The sequence below is a fragment of the Neopsephotus bourkii genome, unplaced genomic scaffold (genome assembly GCF_033783945.1).
Source record: "Neopsephotus bourkii isolate Nb327-2 ecotype Australia unplaced genomic scaffold, CSIRO-AGI_Nbou_v1 NB_1792, whole genome shotgun sequence".
In the NCBI taxonomy this organism is placed as follows: Eukaryota; Metazoa; Chordata; class Aves; order Psittaciformes; family Psittacidae; genus Neopsephotus; species Neopsephotus bourkii.
In genome coordinates, this window is record NW_026902266.1 from 2,565,577 (window position 1) to 2,588,382 (window position 22,806).

The 22,806-nt window shown below is 49.7% G+C and overlaps 2 protein-coding genes across 7 annotated transcripts; one reads left to right on the plus strand and one right to left on the minus strand.

Moving 5' to 3' along the window:
* Positions 1 to 784: 784 nt before the first annotated feature.
* Positions 785 to 3,359, minus strand: ZFP36L1 (ZFP36 ring finger protein like 1). The gene is made up of 2 exons (XM_061380318.1): positions 3,045 to 3,359; positions 785 to 2,245 (listed from the first exon to the last, which is right to left on the minus strand). The coding sequence occupies exons 1-2, from the start codon at positions 3,099 to 3,101 to the stop codon at positions 1,295 to 1,297; spliced, it is 1,008 nt and encodes a 335-aa protein (XP_061236302.1). The 5' UTR covers positions 3,102 to 3,359; the 3' UTR covers positions 785 to 1,294.
* On the plus strand, positions 2,449 to 21,604 carry LOC133226617 (basic proline-rich protein-like). 6 transcript variants are annotated; one of them, XR_009729587.1, is made up of 3 exons: positions 3,770 to 4,014; positions 4,436 to 7,245; positions 19,923 to 21,604. XR_009729587.1 is itself a non-coding variant. In XM_061380350.1 (2 exons), exons 1-2 carry the CDS (start codon positions 2,586 to 2,588, stop codon positions 4,448 to 4,450), a joined length of 375 nt encoding a protein of 124 aa, XP_061236334.1. In that variant the 5' UTR covers positions 2,449 to 2,585; the 3' UTR covers positions 4,451 to 5,522. The 6 variants fall into 6 exon arrangements, 1 of the variants encoding a protein (XP_061236334.1); XR_009729589.1 differs by lacking the exon at positions 3,770 to 4,014 and adding an exon at positions 18,419 to 18,534 and having other exon boundaries at positions 4,342 to 7,245; positions 19,550 to 21,604; XR_009729590.1 differs by lacking the exon at positions 3,770 to 4,014 and adding an exon at positions 18,419 to 18,534 and having other exon boundaries at positions 4,342 to 7,245.
* Positions 21,605 to 22,806: the final 1,202 nt, after the last annotated feature.

The window sequence follows — 22,806 nt, forward strand, 5'->3', positions numbered from 1 at the left end:
TCCACACTGTCTCACAACAGAGCTCAGGTATGTACATTCTAAAGCCCTAGGTAGTTAAGACCCAGGGGAGGGGAAGAGGAGGAGGAGAAGAAAGGCAAAGAAGCACATTAACTCAATTTGCAGTCCAACACAAAAACAAAAAAGGGGGAAATTCTAAAATAAATAATCCAAACACAGTTTTTGCATTTTTTTAAATTAATTTTTCATTTTTTAAAATAAAATAACCAAAAAAGTGTAAAGTTACAAAAAATGTCATTGTAGTATAATATATTAAACTGTGGGGAAAAAAAGGAAAAAGACACTTCACAATCTTAAGATTAATATGGAAGATCATAATTTAAACATAAAAGAATATATTCTATGGATTCATCATCCCGATAAATATGAACAAAATTAACAAAAAAAGCATAGGTTTCGGCAATAAATACGTTTTGATAAGTTAAATAAGCTTTTTTATATTGTTGTGCAGTGACAAGCAAAATCTGCTCTCCAATTTCTGAAGTTATACAAAATTAAAAACCCAGAAAAAAAAAATAGAAAGCTTGGCGTGAGTGCTCTAAGATAGGTCTAAAGTACTCTAGAGCAAAACCATTAAAGCTATGTCTACTGGAACTTTGTTTACACGAACTTTTGTGTGTGTGGAATGACTTCTGTTGGCCCCACCCCCTCTATTTTTGTATTTGTTTTAAGATGTCATCACATGAATACACGGGGAACTTTTTAGCACCAAAATCAAGTCTCTCATAAGTCCATCTGGTTTTTGTTTTCTTTTTTGCTGTTGTTGGTTTTGTTTTCTTCCTCCCAGTCAAAGTCCCACTCTTGTTACAATCTTTGTCCGTTTTCAGCTTTTTCTTCCCGCAGACCTGAGCGGATCCAGGCAAGACTAGTCTTTAAGGGGAGGTGAGAAAGAAGACTGAATGTTAACACTTGCCCACATGCCTGCAGCCTAGAGGAAACTGGCCAGTCAGGAAGGGACTGGGAGAGGGTTATGCAGTACATGGCCAGTGGAGGGAGCTGGATCCGGACATTTCCTGCACATCTGGAAGTGCACAGAGCTGCTGGTGCCCTCTGCAGCTGGAGAGGTAATAGTCACAGTGAAAGTGTTAAAAGGCACTAATTTTGTAAACGTTATTGCTTTTCATCGTAATTTGGCACTTAAGGTTTAAGCCAGTGGGTCTACAGCAGGCAGGTGGACACGTTAACATCCAGCTCAGACTACTGGGGATGGGGTGGGAGGAGTTCAGCTTAACATTGTAATAGAGGTGGGGGAGGGGGGGCAAGAGGAAACCCCAGATTAGTCGTCAGAGATGGAGAGTCTGCTGAAGATGGGAAGACGTCTTGAGGTGTCCAGGATAGGGGAATCTGAGCCGCTGTGGCTGCTGCTGGAGCTGCTCAGATATCCCTCCTGGTCAGAGAGGGAGTCCTGAGGACTGGGCGGCGAGTCAAACATGTTGGGGGACTCGGACATGGGCCTGAACAAGAAGGTCGTGGGGGAGTTCCCGCTGGGCACCTGCACCCCCATGCTGGGGGCAAAGAGACTGACCAGCTCCTGGCTGGAGAAGGTGAAGGGGTTGCTGGCGCAGTCAGGCAGGGTGGGGGAGCCCAGCAGGTCGTCGGCGCTCAGCATGGGCGGCGGGGTGATAGAAGTTGGGCTGTCCAGCAGCCCGCTGGCAGCAGTGCTGGGGAAGCCGGCGAAGCTGAAGCTGTGCTGCAGGCGGGGTCTGTCGGTGACGGCGGGCTCCCGGCTCCCCGCCACAGCGCGGCGCTCCTCCGCGTTGTGAATGAAGTGGCAGCGCGGCCCGTAGGGGCAGAAGCCGATGGTGTGGAAAGTGCGGCAGAGCTCGGTCTTGTACTTGGGGTGGCGGGTGAGGCTCCGCAGCTCGTGGATGCCGTGGGCGAACTGGCACTTGTCGCCGTACTTGCAGGCGCCGTTCTCCTCGAAGGGGCGGCACAGCTCCGTCTTGTAGCGGCTGGAGTTGACCTGTCCCCCGGGCTGCTTCTGCTGCAGCAGGCGCTCGCCGCCCTCGGAGAAGGAGCGGTCCCGGAAGCGGCTTTCTCGGGGGCCCAGCATGGGAGCCGGCTCCCCTTTCAGGCTGGTAAGGAGCTGGCTCTGGTGGAACTTGGAGTTGGGCAGGGTGACAGAGTGCCTTCTAGGGAAGCCCCCTCCGGCCGGGGTGCCCACCGCCTTCCTGTCCAGCAGGCACCCGCTGACACTCGAGGGACTGTAATTCAACATCTTGTTGCTCTGCGGAGAAAAAGCAAGGGCCGGTCACTATCACCGCCTCCTCCGGCGTCCCCAAGCAGCCCCGAGAGTCTCCAGCGTCACGGAACGGCACCCCGCTGGCCCCCGGCTCCGGCCGCCGGGCAGCGGACCAAACAGGGCAGCCCTCCTCACCAGCATCTGCTCCAGCCCGGTCGCCGCTGCCCCCGAGAGCCACGGGCCGCGCCGCCCCGCCCCGTCCCCCCGCGAAGCCCTGGCAGAGCTAAGTAAGGAATTGAGCCAAGCGCCAGACGCGGGGGAGCCGCTGGCTGCATGCAAGAAAACTCCGGGGCCGGAGCTCCTTTCTGGGAGAGCCTCCCAGGGGATGGCGGCGAGCGGGAAGGGCAGCGCGCAGCGCTGGGGCCCGCCCCAACAACACCCCCCCACCCCCCCCCCCGCAGTGCGGACGCGGCTCCCGCCCAGCCCCCGCCGCCCCGCTCCCCTTGCGGCGTGGCCGAACAGGGGCGGCAGAACCTCGCGGGGAGCGAGCCCGCCCGCCCGGGCGTGTTGCAGCGCGACGGCCCCAGGGGCAAGGGAACGACCCAGCCCCGCCACTGAGCCCGCCAGGAACGCGGGGCGGTGCCCCCCGCCCTCCCCTCCGCCGGCGGGACCGAGGAGGGAAGCGCAGGCAACAGCAACGGGGGATCCGCGCCGGTTCCTCGGCCCCCGCTCTAAGCCGAGCTCGGTACCGGCTAGTAAACGGGGCGGGGGGAGAGTTGTAAACCCAAACTCGAACCTGAAAGGCGGCGAACAGCGCCGGAGCCGTTCCCGACGGCGCGCTTACCTTGCATAAAACTTCGCTCAGGTCGAAGATGGTGGGCGACACCAGGGCTGTGGACATCTTCGGACAGCGAGGGGGGGACGCGGGTGCGGCCGCGGCACACGGACACAAGAAGTCGCGGCGTGGGTAAGGCAGAGCCTCGGGCGCCCGGCGCGCAGCCTGCCTCCCCCCGCCGCCGCCGCTCCCAGCCCGCCGCCGCTTCCAGCGGGTTCGCCAAAAAGCTCAACTTATAAAGTTTCGGACTTGCCCCCCAGGAGGAGGAGCCGGCGACGGGAGGAAAGGGGAGGAGGGGGGAGAAGGGCAGGGTGATTGACACCGCGACTGAATCACCCTGGCGGGCGGGGCCGGAGAAACTTTCGTGAGGAAGGAGGGGGGAGGGAAGGAGAGGGGAAAGGAAGGAAAAAAAGAAAAAAAGGGGGGGGGGGGGGGAAGGAAAAAGAGAGCAGAAGCGGGGGAAAACCCGCCCCGCCGCCGCGCTCCCCGCCCCCCTCAAGGAGGCCGTTGTGTGCGCGTGTAAGGGGGGGCCTGCGCGCGGGGGGGGGGGGGGCTCGCAGCGGCCTCGCGCTTGTCCGGTACGCGTGAGCCCCCGCAAGTACCAACGGCCGGTGGGGGAGGGGGGTCTGCGGGGGTCTGTTCGCTTGGAGTGAGGCTGGAGCTGCTCGGGGCTGGCTTTGTGTGGGTGCACACGGACACAGACACCCCCCGGGGGGGGGTGGTGGGGTGGGGGGTGTTACTCCTCTTTCCCGGTTTTTATTGGAAGCTGAGGGCGCTGCGAGGGGAAACAGCTCCCGTCCACGTTAGTTTAAATGGTTAAAATACGGGTTTGCACTTCAAAAAGGTCTCTGAAGAGTTCTGCCCTTTTTCCCCGCATAGTCCTTTTCCACCCCCCAGAACTCAGCATTGTAAAACTGAGAGAAAAGAAACAAAATAACGTCTCAGAGCAAGTAATCTGTTCCAGATTTTAGTACGCAAAGTATGATTCATGCGTATATCGATACGGCGGGGAGGAGTGGGGAGCATGGCGGCAGTTTCTGTGTAAAAAGTAAGTTAAAACATTAAAAAAACAAAGCGCCCGGAGGTTTCTCGGTGCTAGGGTGCCTCAGCGTGAAACCCGCTTCCCCCAAACCCACCCAGCCGAACAAGGTTCGCCCTAACCATAACTTTAGCGAGTGTTTCACCCAGGGCAGAGTAATGGCATCCCGGCCCTCTCCCTCCCCGCACAGACAGCTTGAGGGGGGCCCCTGCCGCTGCCCGGCACCACACACTGCTCGGCCGGCCCCACGGCTGGCTTGGCCGGCAAGAGCGAGCCCCCTGCCTTGGGCAGCGCAATGCCGGCCGAGCGGCCATCGTTCTCAAAACTTCAAACGATCCACTTCCTCTTCTGTTTGCTTTAGAGTCGCAGGACCTAGACTTTGAGCTGGCGGCTGATCTTTTTCCCCTCCTTCGGTCTTCAACAACAGCCAAAATAACCGAGAGGAACGCCCACAGGCTCCAGCTACTCCAGATTTCTGACTCTTTTTCTTTTTTTTTAATATAGATACTGTTATTATTTACTGAAGGAGAGCAATCAGGTTCCTCGAATTTCCTTCTCTTTCTAGTTTCTTTTCTTTTCCTTGCTTTGGCCAGAAGTAACCAGGAGACCAGCCTATTATTTTCTGCAGTTGTTTACTCATTCTGTAGATGGTGCTTGTTCCCAGGGCTCTGAGCCTCTCTATAATTAAACCCATTTTAATTGTTAGGTTAGAAACGTCATTTCAGGGACTTTCCAAGAGTTACCGAGAAAGCCAGCTGAGATAACTATTTCTCTCCTTAGTCGCTCTCAACCTGGTTTTCAACCCGATCCCCCTCCATTGGCCGATCAAGGTGCAAGGCTGAGCGGAGGGCTCTGCGCGGGGCAGCCCCCACCACTTTCGCATGATTCGCTTTCCCGTGTGCCTTTGTTTTGGAAACTTGAGGTTTAAGGTTGCGCATTTCACGGATCAAGCAGCGAAAGCTGAAGCCGAGAGGGAATTTTTTTTTTCCAGGGATTTAGCTTGGCAAACGCCGATTCCACGGTGGTCTGCTTTGCATTGGCTGCGCACATGCTCAGATCAGGAATTTAGCTACTCACCCCACCTCGTGGCTAAAAGTCAGAGCCCTCCGGGCCACAGTGGGAATTTGTGTGGGCATGAACTCACACTGAGTAGAGGAATGAAAAAATCGGAGCCTTGCACCTTCCGCCAGAGATGTGCCAACACTTTGAAAGATGCAACTGAACAAAGATACGTAAATGAATAAATTATTAAAGATTATTAAAGATTACTGAAAATGTGAATGAATGCAGTGCCATGCTCATTAGCTGTCTCGTGTGGGTCAGTCTGTCCAGGCCCAGCACATTTCAGTTGGGATGCTACAGCTGGAATAAATTTCTGGGGCTTTCCAAGCCCTTCCCAAGTCTGTCCTCAGTGCAGGAGCAGCTTCTGAAGCATTCTTGTTCCCTGGTTCCAATGCAAGCAGATGCTAAACTTGTGTAAAAATACAGGGGAGTGAGATCCTTCATCAGACCTGTGCAGACATTTAACAGAGGAATTAAGAACCACTTTCCCAAAAGAGAGCTGAAATGGGCTGGAATGGCCAGAAAACAGGGAAGAACCAGGGGGTAGCGAATGAAATGATAAAGGCAGGAGGTTCAAAGGAGTATTTTTTCCAGTTGTGTGTGTGTATAAAACTGTGGGCTCACTGGCACATGATGCTGTGGAGGTCAAAAGTATAAAAAGGGTCAAAAAAGCAATTCAACAAATTTATGGAGGAAAAGTCCCTGGAGGTTTACTAAAGGCAAAGGCAGACCTCCGCAGCACGTTGCTGGACGATGCACAGAAAAAGTATCACTCATTCCCCTGTTTGTAACTCACAAGCATTAGCTGCTCTTGGAGATAAGAGAAAGGCCACAGCAGACCTTTGATCTGACCCAGTTCAGTTATTTTTACGTAGGGTTTACTTTTGTGCTTTATACTCCATCTAATCCTGATGGGCTTGGAGGTGCACCTCACAAATTTGGTTTGGGATTAGCTGTGCAACATCAGATAGTTTGGGCCAGGCAGGAGGAGGTCAGTGATGGGAAGTACAAATCACCACCATCTCATCCCTTACCCACTGGGCACGGGTTCACACACTGGCTTCTGCTAAAGGCTAGAGAGCAGTCTCGTGGGGTGGCTGCAGTTTAACTCCCTGTCAGGGTAATAAGAGGTTACTTTGAGAAGCTGGTATAAACTGAACCCAAGTGCCAGTTCCGCCACAAATATATTTGGTGATGTTACAGCTCCCATAGCAACAGAAGGAGATTGTTATCTTAAGACACCTCCACTTGTCTTCACCTGGACTGAAGTGGCAATAGGAACTCTGCAGGTGTACTTGTGTCAGAGTTACTGAACAAGAACACGAGAGCAAAAAAGCCTCAGTTGTTGAAAACAAGGTGGAGGGTAGTGGTTTGGTTTGTTCCCCTTCCTACCACCCAATTCCCAAAGTTTCAAGTTAGGAAAGGGAAGTGCTTTTGCCGAGAGCAACATTTTCTCCTGTGAGTTTCAGATGAGTTAGGCATTTCGTTGCCATGCTCCCATGGGAATCTTCAGATAAATAGACATGCCTTTTCTGCAGAGGTATTCTGATGTACAGGGGCTGGAGCTGGAGGAAGGACAAACCTCCTGCCTTTATTTCTGCTGGCAGTGTAAAGTGAGTTGAAACTTTCTCCAGCCGCTATTCTATTTATATCCTTTGGGTCCAGTGCTATTTTTGTTGGCTGTGCCCCTGGAGGTGGAGGTGTGGAAGTGCCTTTCTGCTCCTCTCCACAGGCGGGTGTAGAAGTTTTCTCCGACCCAGGCACCTCCTCAGACGCTGCGGCCTTTCAGGGGTGGTAGGCGGATGTCAGTGTGGCCATTCCCCGCCTGTCCCTAACTTTTTAATCCTTCCTTTTATTTGGGCCTTGCGCTCCGTCCATGGAACATCTCTGGGTAGCCACTGGGAGGTGTGAATGGCTCGGGATGGAAACCACAGCTTGTAGGTGCGCCCTCTGCCAGGCTTTTCTGGCACCGGAGGAAGCCCGGCCTCCGCCTGCTCCCCAGCGAAAAGGATATTACCGGCTGCTTGGTGAGGAAACAGACTCGCAGAGATACAGGAAAGTGTGTTAAGGTGGTGGGAAGCAACGGGAGTAAGATTCCTGGCAGCTCGGGTATGTAAACATTCATAAAATAGAGAGTGTGTGCATGTGTGTACTTTGTGGTGGCAGGAAACCCAAGAAGCTAGCTCCATTATTTTTGCTGGAATTGGTAGTTACACTGCCAGACAAATATTATAAGCCCTTAATCCTTCTGACTTTGCACCTGTGAACGACCTAAAGACCATTCAAGGTGATCTAAATTATGGGACATTGTTACTAATTAGTAATGGGGTTTGGGATCTGATGTGATTGTTCATAAAGAGGATTTTGTGTTTCTTAGATGTGGGGATACCTCTGGGGAAACTGAGGGGAGGAGACGGGAGGTAGGGGTAGTATGTGGCCTCTTCTGAAAGTGTCATATGGACGTGACTGGCCTGCCACAAATTTGGCACTGGTGGCACAGACAAGATACTGCAGTGGAAAAAGCAGAGGTATCCTTTCAGCAGACGCAGGATAAGGAATTTGGCTGAGCTTAATGGATCCAAGTTATAATTTCCAGTGGAAATACTAATGCAATTAATCTGTTTCCACACAACAGGACAGCAAGCCCATGCTAGTGTTTAGTGCTCGTCAGGCGGCTGGCCCAGCCACATCCCAGGGTCCATCCACCTGCATCCAGACATGTGCAGCCTGTGTTGGGGTGGGAGCTGAGCTGAGACACAGGCCAGTGCAGAAAATAATAGGTTCAAGGGGCTGGAGGAAAAGAGCATCACCAGGACTGGCTGCTGCATGGTTGTGGAAAGCCCAGCAGCCCCCTCCCGCAGCACCACAGAGCTCCCTGCTGCTCACCACCTCCTGCAGAGAAACCTCACTCTTCTTGCCAGGGTTTGCCTGTTTGCAGTGAAGTTGCAAACCCCTTAGGGCAAGGAGCAAATCTCGTCTGATCTCTCCTCCCTGAGTGCACCACAGCTGCATGAAGCTGGAGGAGGGATTTCCATCTTGCTGGTGTAGCAATGGGAGCCAAGAAAGCACCCCAGCCCCGCTACAGCAAGGTGAGGGATGGAGCAAGAAGTTGTGCACCACTGGCAGAGGAGAGCTGTGAAGCAGCTGCTAGGGAGACCAGTGTGCCATCCTGCTGTGGGTCCCCAGAGCAGTACCCTGTCCCTCTCTCCGCAGGAAGCCCACCCACATGGGACAGCCTGCACAGCTGGGTGCTGGCACCCTCTTTCTCCAGATCACATCCAGGCACATGGTGGTCCCAAGGTCCCCAGCATTCCTGCTGGGCCCAAACTCAGGGGCTGATGATGGTGTACAGCAAGAGTAGAGCTTCATGTAGGTACCCTTAACCTGGCCTGGTCTGCACAGGGCTCTGTGCCTGCCAGGGACCTTTAACCTGGCCTGGTCTGCACAGGGTTCTGTGCCTGCCAGGGCTATCTCTCACCTAAATAAATTGTCATTCAGTTTAAGGAAAGCTTTCAAGTGACTATTGGCAGGTTCCAGAAAAAAAAAGCAAAAAAAAAAAGCAAGCTGCAGCTTGCTTCCATGACGTTGCGCCGACAGGGGGTTAGTGCATGACACAGAAATGAATGGGGACATGGCAAGGAACAGATCTCAGCACAAACACCACAATTTTTTTTCAAATCTTACTTCCATGCTCCCAGCCCTATACACAGGAGGGTGATAATGCAGCACTGATTTCTGTTGGCCTCTGCATGTTTCCAGCCAGAGCAGCCCTGGCTGCTGGTTCACTGACTGCTTCAGATGTCAACCAGTGGAATGTTTCCATGATTTTTAGCCCTGACAGAATGTGCTACAACTAAAATGCTTTCATCTTTTCTCTTTTTTTCTTTTCTCTTTTCTTTTTTCTTTTCTTTTTTCTTCTTTTTCTTTTCAAGAGAACATCTAAAACTACTTGGGAGCCTCTCAGGTCATGCCGTTTGTCTGACACGAGAGGCAGTGCTGGTGTGAGAAGGTGCTGCTTGCTGTGCTAGTGGCAGCTCACCTCTTGACAGGCCTGGCTATAACCCTCTGTAAATAAAATACTATTTCCAAACACACGGGTTGCACTCCACACATCTTACATCTCCATGATATATTTGCACTGGGGAGACAGCCTGCTTTCCCGCCTATGCCATTCCATCAAAACATACTTTTAGCACCAGGCAAGAAGCCAAGGTCAAGTCTTTTTTTCACTTCATTTTTGCCCCCCCCCACCTCCCCCCCTCTCTGAATACATTATGATACAGACTTCAGTTCAACTTCAGTTCCACTATTATATCTTTTCCCACAAGACCGTTGTCTCATTCAGACCACAGCAGGGAGCACGCTTTCATCTCTGCCAGCTGGGCATGGCTGGAGCGCCCCATGCCCGTAGGAGCTGCATGGGGAGGAACAGAGGCGAGGCTTTGCAGATTCCCATGCACAGAGGATGGAGGGGTTTGGCCAGGTCCAAATCTGGGAGGGCATTTCCAGGAAGCCTCTTCCACCGCCTCCTTTGTCAGGGCACTAATGAGGAATGAAGAACAATGAGGGTGGGATTCCTCTCACCTGATTTTAGGTGCCTAAAAGTTAGGTGTCTAAACCTATTTAGTTGGACAGGCTTCTTGCATAGTCAGTGGAGACAAATAGGCACCTCCAGTGTGTGATTCATCTCGCCTATCTTGCACATTTATCTTGAGAAGGGCTGACTCACTCCGCAGCCAAGCACAGCTTCTCTTCTGTGACTGTAAATGTAGATCAACAACTTGAGGATTTGACAACTAAACTTTACATGTCCCAAGTTACAAAGGTGAGTCCTACCCCCAGCTGTGGCAGTGGCTGTGGCAGCAGCACTACTGTGCCCTGGCTTGGGTCCTGTCCCCCCCAGTTTATCTTCTGAGGGTCCGCTTCCAGGCCTCCCCAAGCAAGGCTGGGTTTTAGTCTGTCCAAATCATATTATCAGTCCTTATCACATTATCAGACTAGGTTAAATATTTATAAAGCACCTGGGGCAGGGTCCATGTCTTTCTTGTGTTTGTGTGGTCCCTTGAGGAGCGAAGCCCCCGTGCCAGTTGCAACCCTTCGCGGCCTGGTGCAGTACAGCACTGTGGGTGCCTACACCAATCTGCAGGTCTTGATGAAATGCAGCCAGGAACACAAAAAGAGCTCGTGGACATTGGGAAACAAGCAGGAATGAATCATAAGAGTCAGAAGAAGCTACTAACGTGTGGGAAAAAGGCAGATGTGCTACCTCGGCACAAACATATAATAAGGAAGTATGTAATAATAATTATTGTTATTGTAATATGGTCTGGGTGAGCATTTGGGAAAAAGATATCTAATAACTGACAAGCAATATGGCTCATTTTGTTTTGATCTGAAATTCAAACAATGGTTATGTTTATAAGGCAATAATTCGCAGGGCATAGAGCGCTGGCACTGCACCAAATATGCACTCCCCAAGTTGGGTTTATATAGGTCATGCCAAACAAATAATAGTGTTCTTCAATATAATTACTGATTCATTACGGAGAGAGAATGTAATCGAGTCTGTTTGGATTTCAGGGAGGCGTTAGACACAGTAAATTCATACACTTGAACTTGGATTGGGAAGATTTTGTGCACTTGCCTAGCTCTGCTCCTCTGGGAATCAGCAGTAAAATTCCCATTGCGGCCTGCCCCAGCAGCACAGGAGCCTCTCTGCCAGCTTCAGCAGGCACTGTTGCTCCCACCACCCTTTGCAGACACTCTCAGTATCCTTTGAAGCATTTCACAGATAGACTGGGAAGCTAAACTACTGGTAATCTGAGATCTGGATCCAAATGTGTGGGACCTGGCACTTAGCTCAGGCATCGCACCAGCCCCACTGGCTGCCTTGATCTTGGGGCGCCCCAGCCCCTCCACTTCTGAGCCTCCTGCTCCATGTCCTGCTTCTGGATGCATCTCTTTACACACACTATTCCAGTGTTATCTCAGGGGAAAGTGGCAAAAGCCAGAGGACAGGATGTCCTGGAGGTGCCCATCAGCTCCCTGTCCCAATGCTCATACTTGCCCATGGGGGACTTAAACTGGGGTGTCCCTGCCCTGGGAAGGCATCACTGGTGTTGTGCAGTGACGCCAACCAACATGGCAAAGGAGTGCCACCAGGATGCAGGACATCAAATGAGAAGAGACAGGCTCAGCTGGTGGTGAGGGAGGACCATGGGGGCTTCTCCAGGGGCTTTTGGATGGCTTTCCCATGCGGCCAGTCTATCAGGAACTGGCATTTCAACTGCAGCACTTTGCTTTCCCCAGGAAGGCCTGGGCAGCCCCATACCAGACTGAGGTGTTTCCTGCTGGCCTCTGCCCCCAAACACAGGGATGGATGATGGTGCCCACTGCAGCTTCCTCAACACCCAGCACAGCTGCCAGTACCAGGGCTTTGCTCTGTGTGGCACCTGGACCAACGGTTTGAATTAGAAAACACAATGCATTGTGGAACAGCCACAGTCAGCACCCCTCATCTCCATCACCAGCCCTGCTGCTGCTCCCCACAACGCAAAGGACAAGAGCCCCAGTGTCCTCCCTGCAACTCCACTCCAGGGAGCAGCTGCATTTGCCAAAAAGGCTGACTGGGCACAGCACAGGTCTTCTAGGAAAATGGGGGCTATGAACTGACGGACCAGCACCCAGTGCAGGAAGCACTGAGCACTGTTAGAGTGCCTTCTTGCAAAGTTAAATCATGCCCCACTAGGCAGCTGACTTATGTGAGCTTCCAAAAATCTGATCACGAATTAGTAGGGCCTATAGTAAATACATGCTTACAAATGATCTTTTGATAAAGCCCCTTCCAAGAATGAAACAAACTTGGCAGACATCAGATAAAAAGTACCATCATGGATTGAAAATTAAGTCAAAACTGATAAGAAGGGAGAAAAATCCATTAAAAGTAAAAGGCCACTGTTCTAGAAGGGGAAGAAAAGCTGAGGTGGGAGAGGGGCAGTGGGGCCATGCTTGGAGGAGATGAAAGTGGCCCTCTGAACACTATTTCAAAAAACAGAAATGGAGGAAGGATAACAAGGCACCAGCATTTGCTGCCAAGACAGAACCATGTATTTTAACTGCAAGCAAGGCTCAGCAGGGCTGGGAGGAACTCCAGAAGCTTCTAACTAAACTCAGAAACCAAACCAGAATGACGGAGAAAGTTCAGTGCGCACAAACGCCAAAGCAAGCCATTTCAGAAAAAATTGGGCAAACCTCTTGCTCTGAATTAGAAGTTGGCTTGTAGGGGTCAGTGGTGGGCAAGGCAGAAACAATTGAAGCATTGCATGTGGAAGATCTGCACTGAGGATCAGCATGAAAAACATGTCATCCTATAACCTGGTCACACACATCACACTCCATGTCCGCTTGCCCACTTTGAAGCAGGACCTAAAGAAACATTGTAAGATGAACCATGCTGAGTCAAGATCAAAAGTCCACCAAAGGCAGCATGGAAGAACAGAAACAGCATCAAAGGCAGAGCTGGGTGGGGGACTCTTTTTCATGAGGGGAGGTTGGGGAGTACAATACCATTTCATTTGTACCAGGGAAGCAGAGGGCTACAAAACAATCGTTCCCTTAAGTAACAGCCACCCAATGCTTTTGGTTTATTTGTGCTGTGCTAGTTGAGAAGAAAGACATAAAGGTGCTTTTAAAAATAGTTGCAAGGGAAGTTTGTGCTTTGCCAATGGTCTGCCTTGCGGTACTGTTCCCTGCTGGACGTGATCTGCTGATAAGCTCCTACCTGGCCTGAACTCAGCTCTGTGTGCCAAGCCACCCGTAGCAGTGTACCTGCTCTGGCTGGATTGCTGAGACCCCCTTTTGCAGAGGTTGGGTGCAACTCCCTTGTGGGCAGCATGCAGTGTTGGGCAGCAGCTGGCGAAGCCCAGCTTGTGCACTGAAAGCCTGCTCAGCATCAGTGTCTGGCTGTCATGGAGTGGGGACCACACGGTGGGGACGAATGCGGTCCCTGGCAGGGTGTGGTGACACTAAGACCTGTGCAGTAAGAAGCTGGGGGGGGGGTGTGTGTGTGTGTGTAAATAATTTACTAGTATGACCTAAATGCTACCAGGCCTTTGTTTATTTTTATGAAGTCAGTAAAGAACCACGCGGGTTCTGAGACTGGAGTTTGGGGACCAGAGGCTGAGACGTGACACAGAGTAAAGGCATTCAAGCCCTCCATGCAGGAAGGCAGTCAGGCTGAGAGCAGAAGGCTGCTTTCCGAGTTTTCAACTTTTTCTGCATACAGAAAGCTTTGCAGAGAAACAACAGAGGGAGAACTGCCACAGATCTACAGGTTTAGATGTTACTGATGTCTGCAGTTGGTTGACCCACCAGATGTGTTCAAGATGCATGGCTCAAAGATGACCAGTCATCTTTGTTGATGGATCAAAACCCCCCAGATTCAGGCTGTGGTAGATATGACAGTGTTGCAAATACAGCTATTCCAAAACACAAACCAGAATTTCTAAGTGCCAGCGGACTGGTGAAGACCCAGCTGGGAGCAGGAGGTGGATGGCAAAAGCTCTTTCAGTGAAACTGTTGAAAAGAACAAGTCTGCTGGTGAAGGGAGGGTCCCACGGTCACCTCCAGCAGTATAAAGAGAATTAAAAACAGCAGCAGCAAAAGCCAGTAATGCACCAAAAGCTGTGTCCAGGCTAAACCGGGCCAATAAAAATAGCTGTGCTGGTGATGAATATGCCAATCTAAACCATGTTTCCTGAAGCAGTTGAACCCTCAGCCACAGAGCTCTTCCCAGGAGGAAAGACTGTTGCAATAACATTGCTATGGAGGGGGGGTAACTCTGCTTCATAGCTGAGCTGCCAATGTTACGACCAGTTTGCATGTATGAAGTGCATGCTTTTCCATATCTCTTTGATACCAGAAAAAGCAAAAATAGGTGTTTGTGTGGATGTGTGCATTGGTGAGTGCCTATACTAGGCTAGGGAGATCATGCATGTTTGTGTGTGTGTATGAGTTTGTGTTCACTTAAGGAATTGTGTATGTGCATGAGAACAAGTGCTAGTGAACATGCGAACAAGAACCTGAGTGGCCATCATGCAGCTGCGTGAGCATCCCAGGCTACAGCAGAAATGGTGTGTGCTGGGCCAGGTGCAGGTTACACAATGGCAGGTAGGGCTGCACGAGTGCTCACTTATGCCAGCCATGGGGAGTATGGGTCTGTGCTGGCAGGAGGGCCAAGGAACAGTGGTGTGCACACAAGCACCCCTGCACAAGGGAGGGGAGGTGAGAATCAGTACAGGACAGCACACGTGGCACTGTGGTGCTGGGGGGGAGATGCAGGAAAGCTTTTTTCCTGACTGCTTATACAATAGTTTGGCTCAGCAAAGAGTCAGTGTGGGTGAAGAAGGGTCTAGAAGGGCTCCTGCCAGCTATAAACAGAACAATCAGCATACACAGGATGTGGCAAGCAGCTAAAGGCGTCCCATTATTCACTTCACTTTTATTTCAAGGGGATTCACTTCTCTGTTCTGCTTCCCATTTGGGAAGTGAAACCTAAGATCACAGTACCATTAAAAAAAATAATTGGTCACAGCTTATTTGTTTTTCTACTTTATTCTTTCTTTCATTTTAAAAAGTTACTTTGCTTTGCCTTGAATGGAATTTATTGAAATTACTGGTAACGTATTAAGTCTTCACTCTCTGTTTCTCTCCTGAGGAATTATCTCATTTGCTCTTATTTGAAACTGTTGACTCTGAGGGGAGTGTTTACAGCTCATGACGTGCTCACAGTATGGTGCAACCCAGAGCAGAGGGAACAACGCGGGTTCCTCCTAAGCACAGCCAGAGCTGGCCTGTGCACTGCTCACAAGGTGCTTTGTAAACATTTATTCATTCTTGCACACACACTCCCTTCCCTCCCCCCATCAGGTGAGGAAATATTACTGTCACCATTTCACAGATGGAAGAAGTGAATGCAGATAGGTTTGGTGACTCACCCACAGCCACTGAGCCAGATCTAGAGCTGAGGTGTTAAGCTCTTAGCCACCTAATTTAACCTAGCAGGTCACGTTCCCACCCAGGGCTGACAATATAGGTAGTGTCAGCTCCATCTACCTGCCACCCACTTGTCCTATGAAGCAGTAATGCTCATCTTTACTTTTGCAGAATGCGATCAGATTGCTGTGGCCTACTCCATGCAATGGTGTCATCACAGTGCGATATATTATTATGATATCACGATGTGATTATGCCTGAAACTAACGCAAGGACACACACAGAACACAGGTAGGCAGTTAGAAATCGGTGACCATGTGCTCTCCAACCACATCAAATACACACACACCCAAAACCAGGGTGTTGGTTTATCCCACCACACTGCAAAGATCTACAAATTATCTGTACGTTGGGCAGGGGCTCCCCGCTTTCTTTGTTGGAACCTGGGTTAATTTCTGCCCCATGCAGTCCGGGTGCAAACAGCTGAAGTAGGAAAGATGGCTCTGTGAGGCAGTGGAAGGAACATGTTTGCCTCTCCACTGGAAATCACTCTCAAAGTATATGGTCAGTAGGTAAAGATCATGGTCCCAGTTCTCCAGTGAGGCTGGTTGTCTTTGAGTGCTGAGCACTTACTGGAAACTAAGCCTTCTCCTGAAGGTGGCTCAATACAAGCACTCAGGAAATTGAGCCTTCAGTGTCTCATCACAGCTGAACATCCAGGGCTACATGTTGCCACTGTTTGCTCTATTTTGCTATTTAAGATCTTCTCTCAGACAGAATCAAGAACAATACCCCACTCCTTATCATCTTTGTTTGCTTTTCACACTGTTTACATGGGGCATGATTTCACTCACGTCCAATTCATCCCAGATGACTCAGATTAGTCAGTTCCACTTTCTGAGATGGGTCTGTCTGTCTGCTGCTCAGGCCCTGCAGGATGCTGCCACAACCAGCCTCATGTTACAAGAGGGGAGGTTAGATTTCCCTGTATGAATCGTAACTTTTATTTTTAAATAAATCGCTCGCTATTTCCTTCTGTTTAATATCACCTTTGTAACATGTCGTTCCAATTCAGCTGGTGTTGCTTTTTGCCTTGCCACATGCAAAACTGGTTTCCACCACCACAATGAAGTTTGCAGAGAGATTCTCCTTGATTTCTGTGAGCTTTGGACCCATCTCTCAGGAGCTGTTACTGCACCTCTTGAGAGAAACAGCAAAATACCCACTAATTTCCAGGTATCAGAGATTAGGGTCTCAGAAGGACTTGGGAGTGGGAAGGAAATGTGTTTGAGTACCTGGACTGTTCAAAGGCCTCCCTACATCTCTTCTACCATGGTGAGTGGTTTTGGGGTGTGCTGGGACTCTACAGCTACAGGGAAATGGAGAGGCAGAAGAATCTCTTGAGCATCTAGAAGGAGGATGGCTCGCTCTTCTTCCTCTGGCCCTCCTTAAGGGACTAAGTGCCAGCCAAACGGTGCTGGCCTATAAAGAGTCATGACACCTTTCTGGACAATTGTCCCTGGAGTTGAGGTTTCCTTTCCTTACTGAGGGTTGAACCAGAGTTTTCAGGATGTGGAGGAAGGCAGGGTAGCCAGTGCTGTGACGGGTGGCAGGAGAGCATGGGCTGCTGTGTAGAAGAGCCTCGAGTCAGCACCTTTCATCCACACAAACAGAAGAGCCCCTGTTGTTGAAATGGCAGAGAGTTAATCTCATAGTTAAAATGTTACTGGGCTCTACCTGCTCTTATCCTTTCACAGTGCAAGGGGCAATGAGCTCAGTAGGTCAACTGGCCAGTACCTGACAGCAGCTAAAGGGACCCAGTCAAGGGCCAGAATTTGACCTGTGCCTCCTTGGTTAGATCCTTTTCCACAGTCATGTAATTCTTTTATAGCCCTTATGCATGCTTCAGTGTGTTTTGTGATAAACAGAACAAAGTAAAAACCCTGCAGAGAAGAAAGCCCAGGCTGAAACTAGGTAAGTTCATTACAGGCTTCATCAGCTGTCCTGCAGCAACACAGGGGTGCACAGGGTGCTTGTGAGGGCAGCCTTGGCATCCATGGCTGGGAAGTGAAAGTCAAATCCTTAGAACAGTGCAAAACACAGTGCCTCAATTTCAGGAGTTCCCAGCGGGGAAGACAGTGTGCCAGCTGTGAGAGACAAATAAAACAGCTAGTGGAGGAGTCACAAATTCAGGGCAGACGCCTAGGCAACACCCCGCCTTCTTCCCGTAAGAGGTGTATAGCCAACACCCATGGCACTAGTAATCAGAGTCCTGGGGGCTTGTTTGCTGCTGGCATTGCCACTGTGCCTACCCTAGCCACAGATCTCTGCTCCCAGACCTAAGCCACCAACACTGCAAGTTACTATTTTGCTGGCCGAAAGCTCTCTGAATTGGAACAGGGAACAACCCTTGCTATCGCTACAGGTTCCAGCTCGGTGATGTGTGCTACACCCATTCATCTAAATGCAGAATTAACTCTGAAACAAATGATAAGGTTTTAAATGCCATCACACAGCTTATTTATTTCCCAGCTGTCCCAAAGTGCTTCCCAGGTGCTGAAAAGCTTAGCTGCCAAGATCTCCATAGCCTCTGCTGACAACCTCAGAGAGCAGCTCTGTATTGCATCATCTTGCCTACTTGTTGCAGGCCCTAAGTGCTTTCAGCCATCAACGTGCTCAGCCACAGAGCCCCCTGCAGTGGTGGTGTCACAGTTCTCCCCCCAACTGTTGCTGGAGAAACACCACCAGCTGATTCATCCTGTCTTCCATGTGTGTCTTCCCACCTCACAGCAGTGTGCTTTGCCTTGATGTTGGTTACACAAGTGCAAGCTAGGCGTGAGCTCATACTACAACACATTGGTTGTGCTGAAGACACAAAGTCATCCTACCCTTGGGAAGGAGAGAGAGGACACAGGTGTATATATGCACACATGAGCACACCTCTGTGCCTGTGTGTAAACACACATGTCCATACAGAGTTTCCATTTGGAGCTGTGCCCTGCATGGCAAATATCTGTTCAGGCAGAAAAACATCACTGCCCCAGTTCCTGCAACAGAATCATTTTTGGTTTTCTTTCAGGTTCTGGAGTTATTTCTGGTTTGCAAAAATAGCACCGCTTGAGGCAGCCTTCCTGATAGGTGGAATAGTTTCCCCTTGAGAAGGAACTGGTGGAAATCCCCTCTCCTGAGACATTTTTAACTTTGCCAGAAATTGTACAATGGGAGTGACTGCTTTAACTAGTGAACTGACTGGGATGAGCTAATGGGTTTTTCCATCTCTGGTGTCTAGTTCCAGGGATTTCCATGAATTGCTGTCAGGACAGAAGGCGGCAAGAGATTGCAACTGTGGGATCTGCTGTTTCAGCTCCACTGACACGTCATTCCCTCAGGACACCCAGTGACCTGGTTAATCTAGTTCTTTGCTTCTGACTTCTCCTCGTAAATGATTTATCAACTGGCATGGATCCCTGTTTGCTTAAGGAGGCGTGTGACGACCTCTAGCAGACCAGCTGCACAAAGCTACAGCCTGCATTTGGCACCCAGCTGCTGGTCCCAGCTCGTGACCCTCGGCACAGGGAGCACAAGGATGGGGCTCCAGCAGAGCCCGGTGGCAAGGGCTGAGGCAGGGAACTGTGGGTAGTGTTTACATGGCTCTGTGGAGAGCCCTGGTGACTAAGCCATCAGCTCGTCAGCAAGGGTGCTTGCAGGCCTGCCTTGGCCTGTCCTGATCCCCACAACACAGAGTCCTGACTGGGCAGCCGGATGCCGTGTTCACTGTATACAGACTGTGGGGTACAGGTCATGGGAAGCATCAGCTGTGCCAGAGCCAGCCTTGGGGTCCATGTGCTCCAGAAGAAAAAATAATGTGAACATCCACCACCTTATCCATCCTCACAAAGTAGCATCAGTGGCAATGACACTGGTGTCAGCACCAGGTGCAGCTCTGGAGGTCTTCATCATGTGCACACATAGGTCAATATATGTGTCACCACACAAAAAACACTGCAACTAAAAAGACGATGGGGCAGACCTAAACTCATGCACTCACGCCCGCCCGGGAGGTGAGGGATGATCCTACAAGCCTTTGTATGTGAGGCTAAAGGAGCGTGGAGAGAGATCAGATATCACCAAGTGGCCATCCTCCTAAAAAACTGTCTATGGGCAACTCCCTGCCTTCCCTCCAGGCCAGTTATTGCTGCTTCCTGCTCTGATTGTTTCAAATCCAGTTATCTTGTGTTATGCCTGTTCTGGCAAATACAGTGCAGCAGAGGGGAGGTCCCGTTCATGTCGATGTTGTATGCATGCCACAGATCACAGAGATTAGCATGGGAGGAATAACCCAGATAATCTGCTTGAGGCAGGTATTGGGAAGCTTACAACAGAGCTGTGTAACCATTAGAAATATAAAACTGTTTAACAGATGAAGAGCCATGCTGAATTTCCAGACGGCTGGAGGCTGTTTCACAGGGGCAGCACACAGCAGAAAAGGAAGCTGAGGAAGCCCACTCCAGCACTGGCCCAGACAGCACTGTTTCCAGAAGCATGGTGTCACACCACCCAAGGGCCACATCATCAGGCAGGGCTGGCTTAGACTGTGGCAAGGAACCTGCAGCCACATGTAGGCAGAGGCATGGGGTGTGTTTTTCTCTCACGTAAGGGTGGATCTGGAGCAGCTTTCAGTTTCCTGGGACCTGAGAGGTGGTTTTGTTCATATCACAAGAGGACTGAAGGTGCAACTTCTCTTTCCTTTTCTGGGGGCACACCACAATCTTCCTTTCCTTGTGCCTCAACAGGAACTCTGTGTTCATGCATCACAAGCCCCCACTCTATACATTGTACAGCACACAAACATCACAGAACAACAACCAGCTGGTGGGATGTGTGAGTGGTAACCTGGCCAGGAACAGCTGTAAGTACCCTGTGGCTCAAAACCCCAAACTATGTCCCCAAGGATGTATTCAGTCTAGGCTGAGCCCACACACCCTGTGGTATCCTAGTTGTAGTTGCAGAGCAGAGAGGCAGGACAGGGAAAGAAAGGAAGGCTAGCAAGTTATCCCAAAATCGTATTTCCAAGCTTTTAATATGGGTGGATGTATTTTAGATATAACCTTCAATGTGAATTCCCAAGTACTGATCGATTATTTATAGGTAACTCAGGGTTCAGGCTTAGCTTCAAGCCCAATCTCACTAAGTGTTCACACCACAGTCCTGCTCTGCAAACAGCAGAGAAGAGCCTGGTCCATAGAGAAACTATGTCCTTACCAGCAGCACAAGTACTCTTGGCTTTTCAAACCCAAAAACTTTTACTGAAGATAGCACAGATGTAGAGTGATGCAAGTGCAAAATTCCCCAGAAGCATTCCCCTGTCCCTAGGGAGCTGAAACAACAGCTGAATTTTCTCATGGACTTCTTCTGTGGCAGATGCACAGATTTAGGAACAGAACATTGAAAAAAGCACCCAGAAACTCTTTGGCAGAGCCAGGACTGGAACCTGTTTCCTCTCATCTCCAGTCTCCCAGGTTGTGAGAGAGATTGCTTCCAGGTGCCTGGCTTTGTTCTGGTCCTGGCAACAGAAGGCCATTTTCTGGTCCATTCTCTGTCTATCCCAAAGGGGTTTTAATTTGCGTTTTTGACCACAACCAAACAGATACTTTGATTGAACTGTTCATGCAGAAACCATTTTACTGAGCTGTTCTGATTTCGGTGTGCTAAATTCACCCATCTGGCAGGGCACTTTACTGCAAGACAGAACTCACATACCTATTAGCTGGGTCTTACCATAGGAGATCCTACCGGGATGCTCTGGTCAATGCTACAGCTACCTTCTGTGTCAGGGGCATTCTCCTTTACCACTACCATTCTGGGAACACTGGGTCAGAGTTAAGAGGCAGCTTATCCCAGTGTCTTATTCAGGCCCACTGCTGATGAGGTTCACATTAAATCTACTGGCAAGATATAAACAACAAGATTGAATGCAGAAGGGCACAGTTATGGATGAATAAAAGTAAAGGGAATAATAACCTGCTTTTCCTGGACCTGGCCCAGAATTCTAACTAAAGGGATTTCCATGAGCATTAGTAGGACTCAAATCAGCCCATAAATTTATTGCAAATTTTCTTCTGCTTTATTAAAGCGGGGGAAAACAAAAACAAACCCACAACATAAACCTCTATATGTTTAAGGTTGTTTCCCCTTTTTCTCATATATTTATTCTTTCTGCTCCTTCCTGGCACTGGGAAGACTATAACCCACCTCTGAGAAGACCATGATCTGACAACTGCCCATAACATGAGAAGTGCATTCCCGAGCCCGCAGCTTTGCTGGCCCTGAGCAACAACCAAGACAGCTCTGCTCCACTTCAAGGCTCATCACTCGTACTGGGCACTGGCATAACAGAATTACACACTGAGGGAATGTTCTTCCTATCTTATTGTCATTTCCCCAAATATCAATTAAAAAATGTCACATTTCTGTACCCTGTGGATGTCATCTGCCTTATGTGTGCACTTTGTTAATGCTGGGTTGTGATACACACTTCCCACAGGTCGGCTAGGGAGGAGAATTACAAGTATCGAGGCACTTTAAGATGCCGGCACAGTGCCTAATTGGATTACAAAAGGGCATTCCTCCTGCCACCTTTTGATTTCAGTGCAGGTTGGACATGTAACTATTCCCATCCCTAGATACCAAACAACTTTGAAGTCTGGTAGACAGCCTGAGTTCCCTCTTAGACTATGGCACTTACTTAGCTCTCAGTGTGTTGCGAGGATGGAAGAAATAATGACTTGAGTTCTCAGGAAATACACAAATACAGAAATGGGGTCAACTAAGTAACTTTTAAGTCAGTTAGAAAGACAATCTATTAACACTTTCTGCTAATAGCCAGCTTTGATAGATTCCCATGATTCCCACTGCCAGCATCTCCATTCCCACAAATAGATAGTTATGACTCTTCTCCCTTAAAAGGCTAGTTCATCTCATTTAAAATAGAAAGAGCATGAAGATACATCTATCAACATTAGGGATATTAACTCTCCCTTTCTATCCCCATGTTTAAAAAGAAGCGAAGCATTCAAAGCTTAAATTGGAAAGTCTATCACACAGAGTGGCTGTGGATGGGAGTCATTAAATGCCTGGCTGCGTTTTTTTTATCAAAACAATAAAGCAATTTACTGTACAAATAGCTTTGGCAAAGTAGGGTTTAGGTTCTGTCGAAGTTTACAGCCCTGTATCCCTGAAAGTCAAGTATAGCAGCAAAGCCTTTGACCCTTCTGAGCACTGAGGAGGGGCTGGGTCTGACCCCAGGAGAGCTGCTGGCACATCAGACAAAGCACACACCAAATGTGTGCAAGTGTGAGGCCTAAAGGAGCTACTGCATCTTGGCTTTGACTTCCATGTAACTTCACAAATGTCAGGGTCAATTCCCAGGAAACAATTCCTGGTCCTTTACAGGTAATGTGGAGTCCAGAGAGGATCAAATCCATAGTCCTCATTTTAAACAAGAAGGGACAAAAAAAAAGCAACAAACAAATCCAGTCTGTTTCAATGCAGTATTACCTGCCCATATGTTTTGTCTGAACTGCAAAGTGTGAGGCCTGTCTCACACTTTATGCTCCGTTTTCAAAAGGAAGGCGTTTCTGTATTTTTCAGCATTGTGGTGCATGAGCAATACCGTTG

Bases quoted from the DNA above. Each gene is read 5' to 3' on its own strand.
- ZFP36L1 (XM_061380318.1), bottom strand. From the start codon at position 3,101: ATGTCCACAGCCCTGGTGTCGCCCACCATCTTCGACCTGAGCGAAGTT. The intron at 2,246-3,044 runs GTAAGCGCGCCG...TTTTCTCCGCAG, and splicing joins TGAGCGAAGTTTTATGCAAG to AGCAACAAGATGTTGAATTA.
- LOC133226617 (XM_061380350.1), top strand. From the start codon at position 2,586: ATGGCGGCGAGCGGGAAGGGCAGCGCGCAGCGCTGGGGCCCGCCCCAA.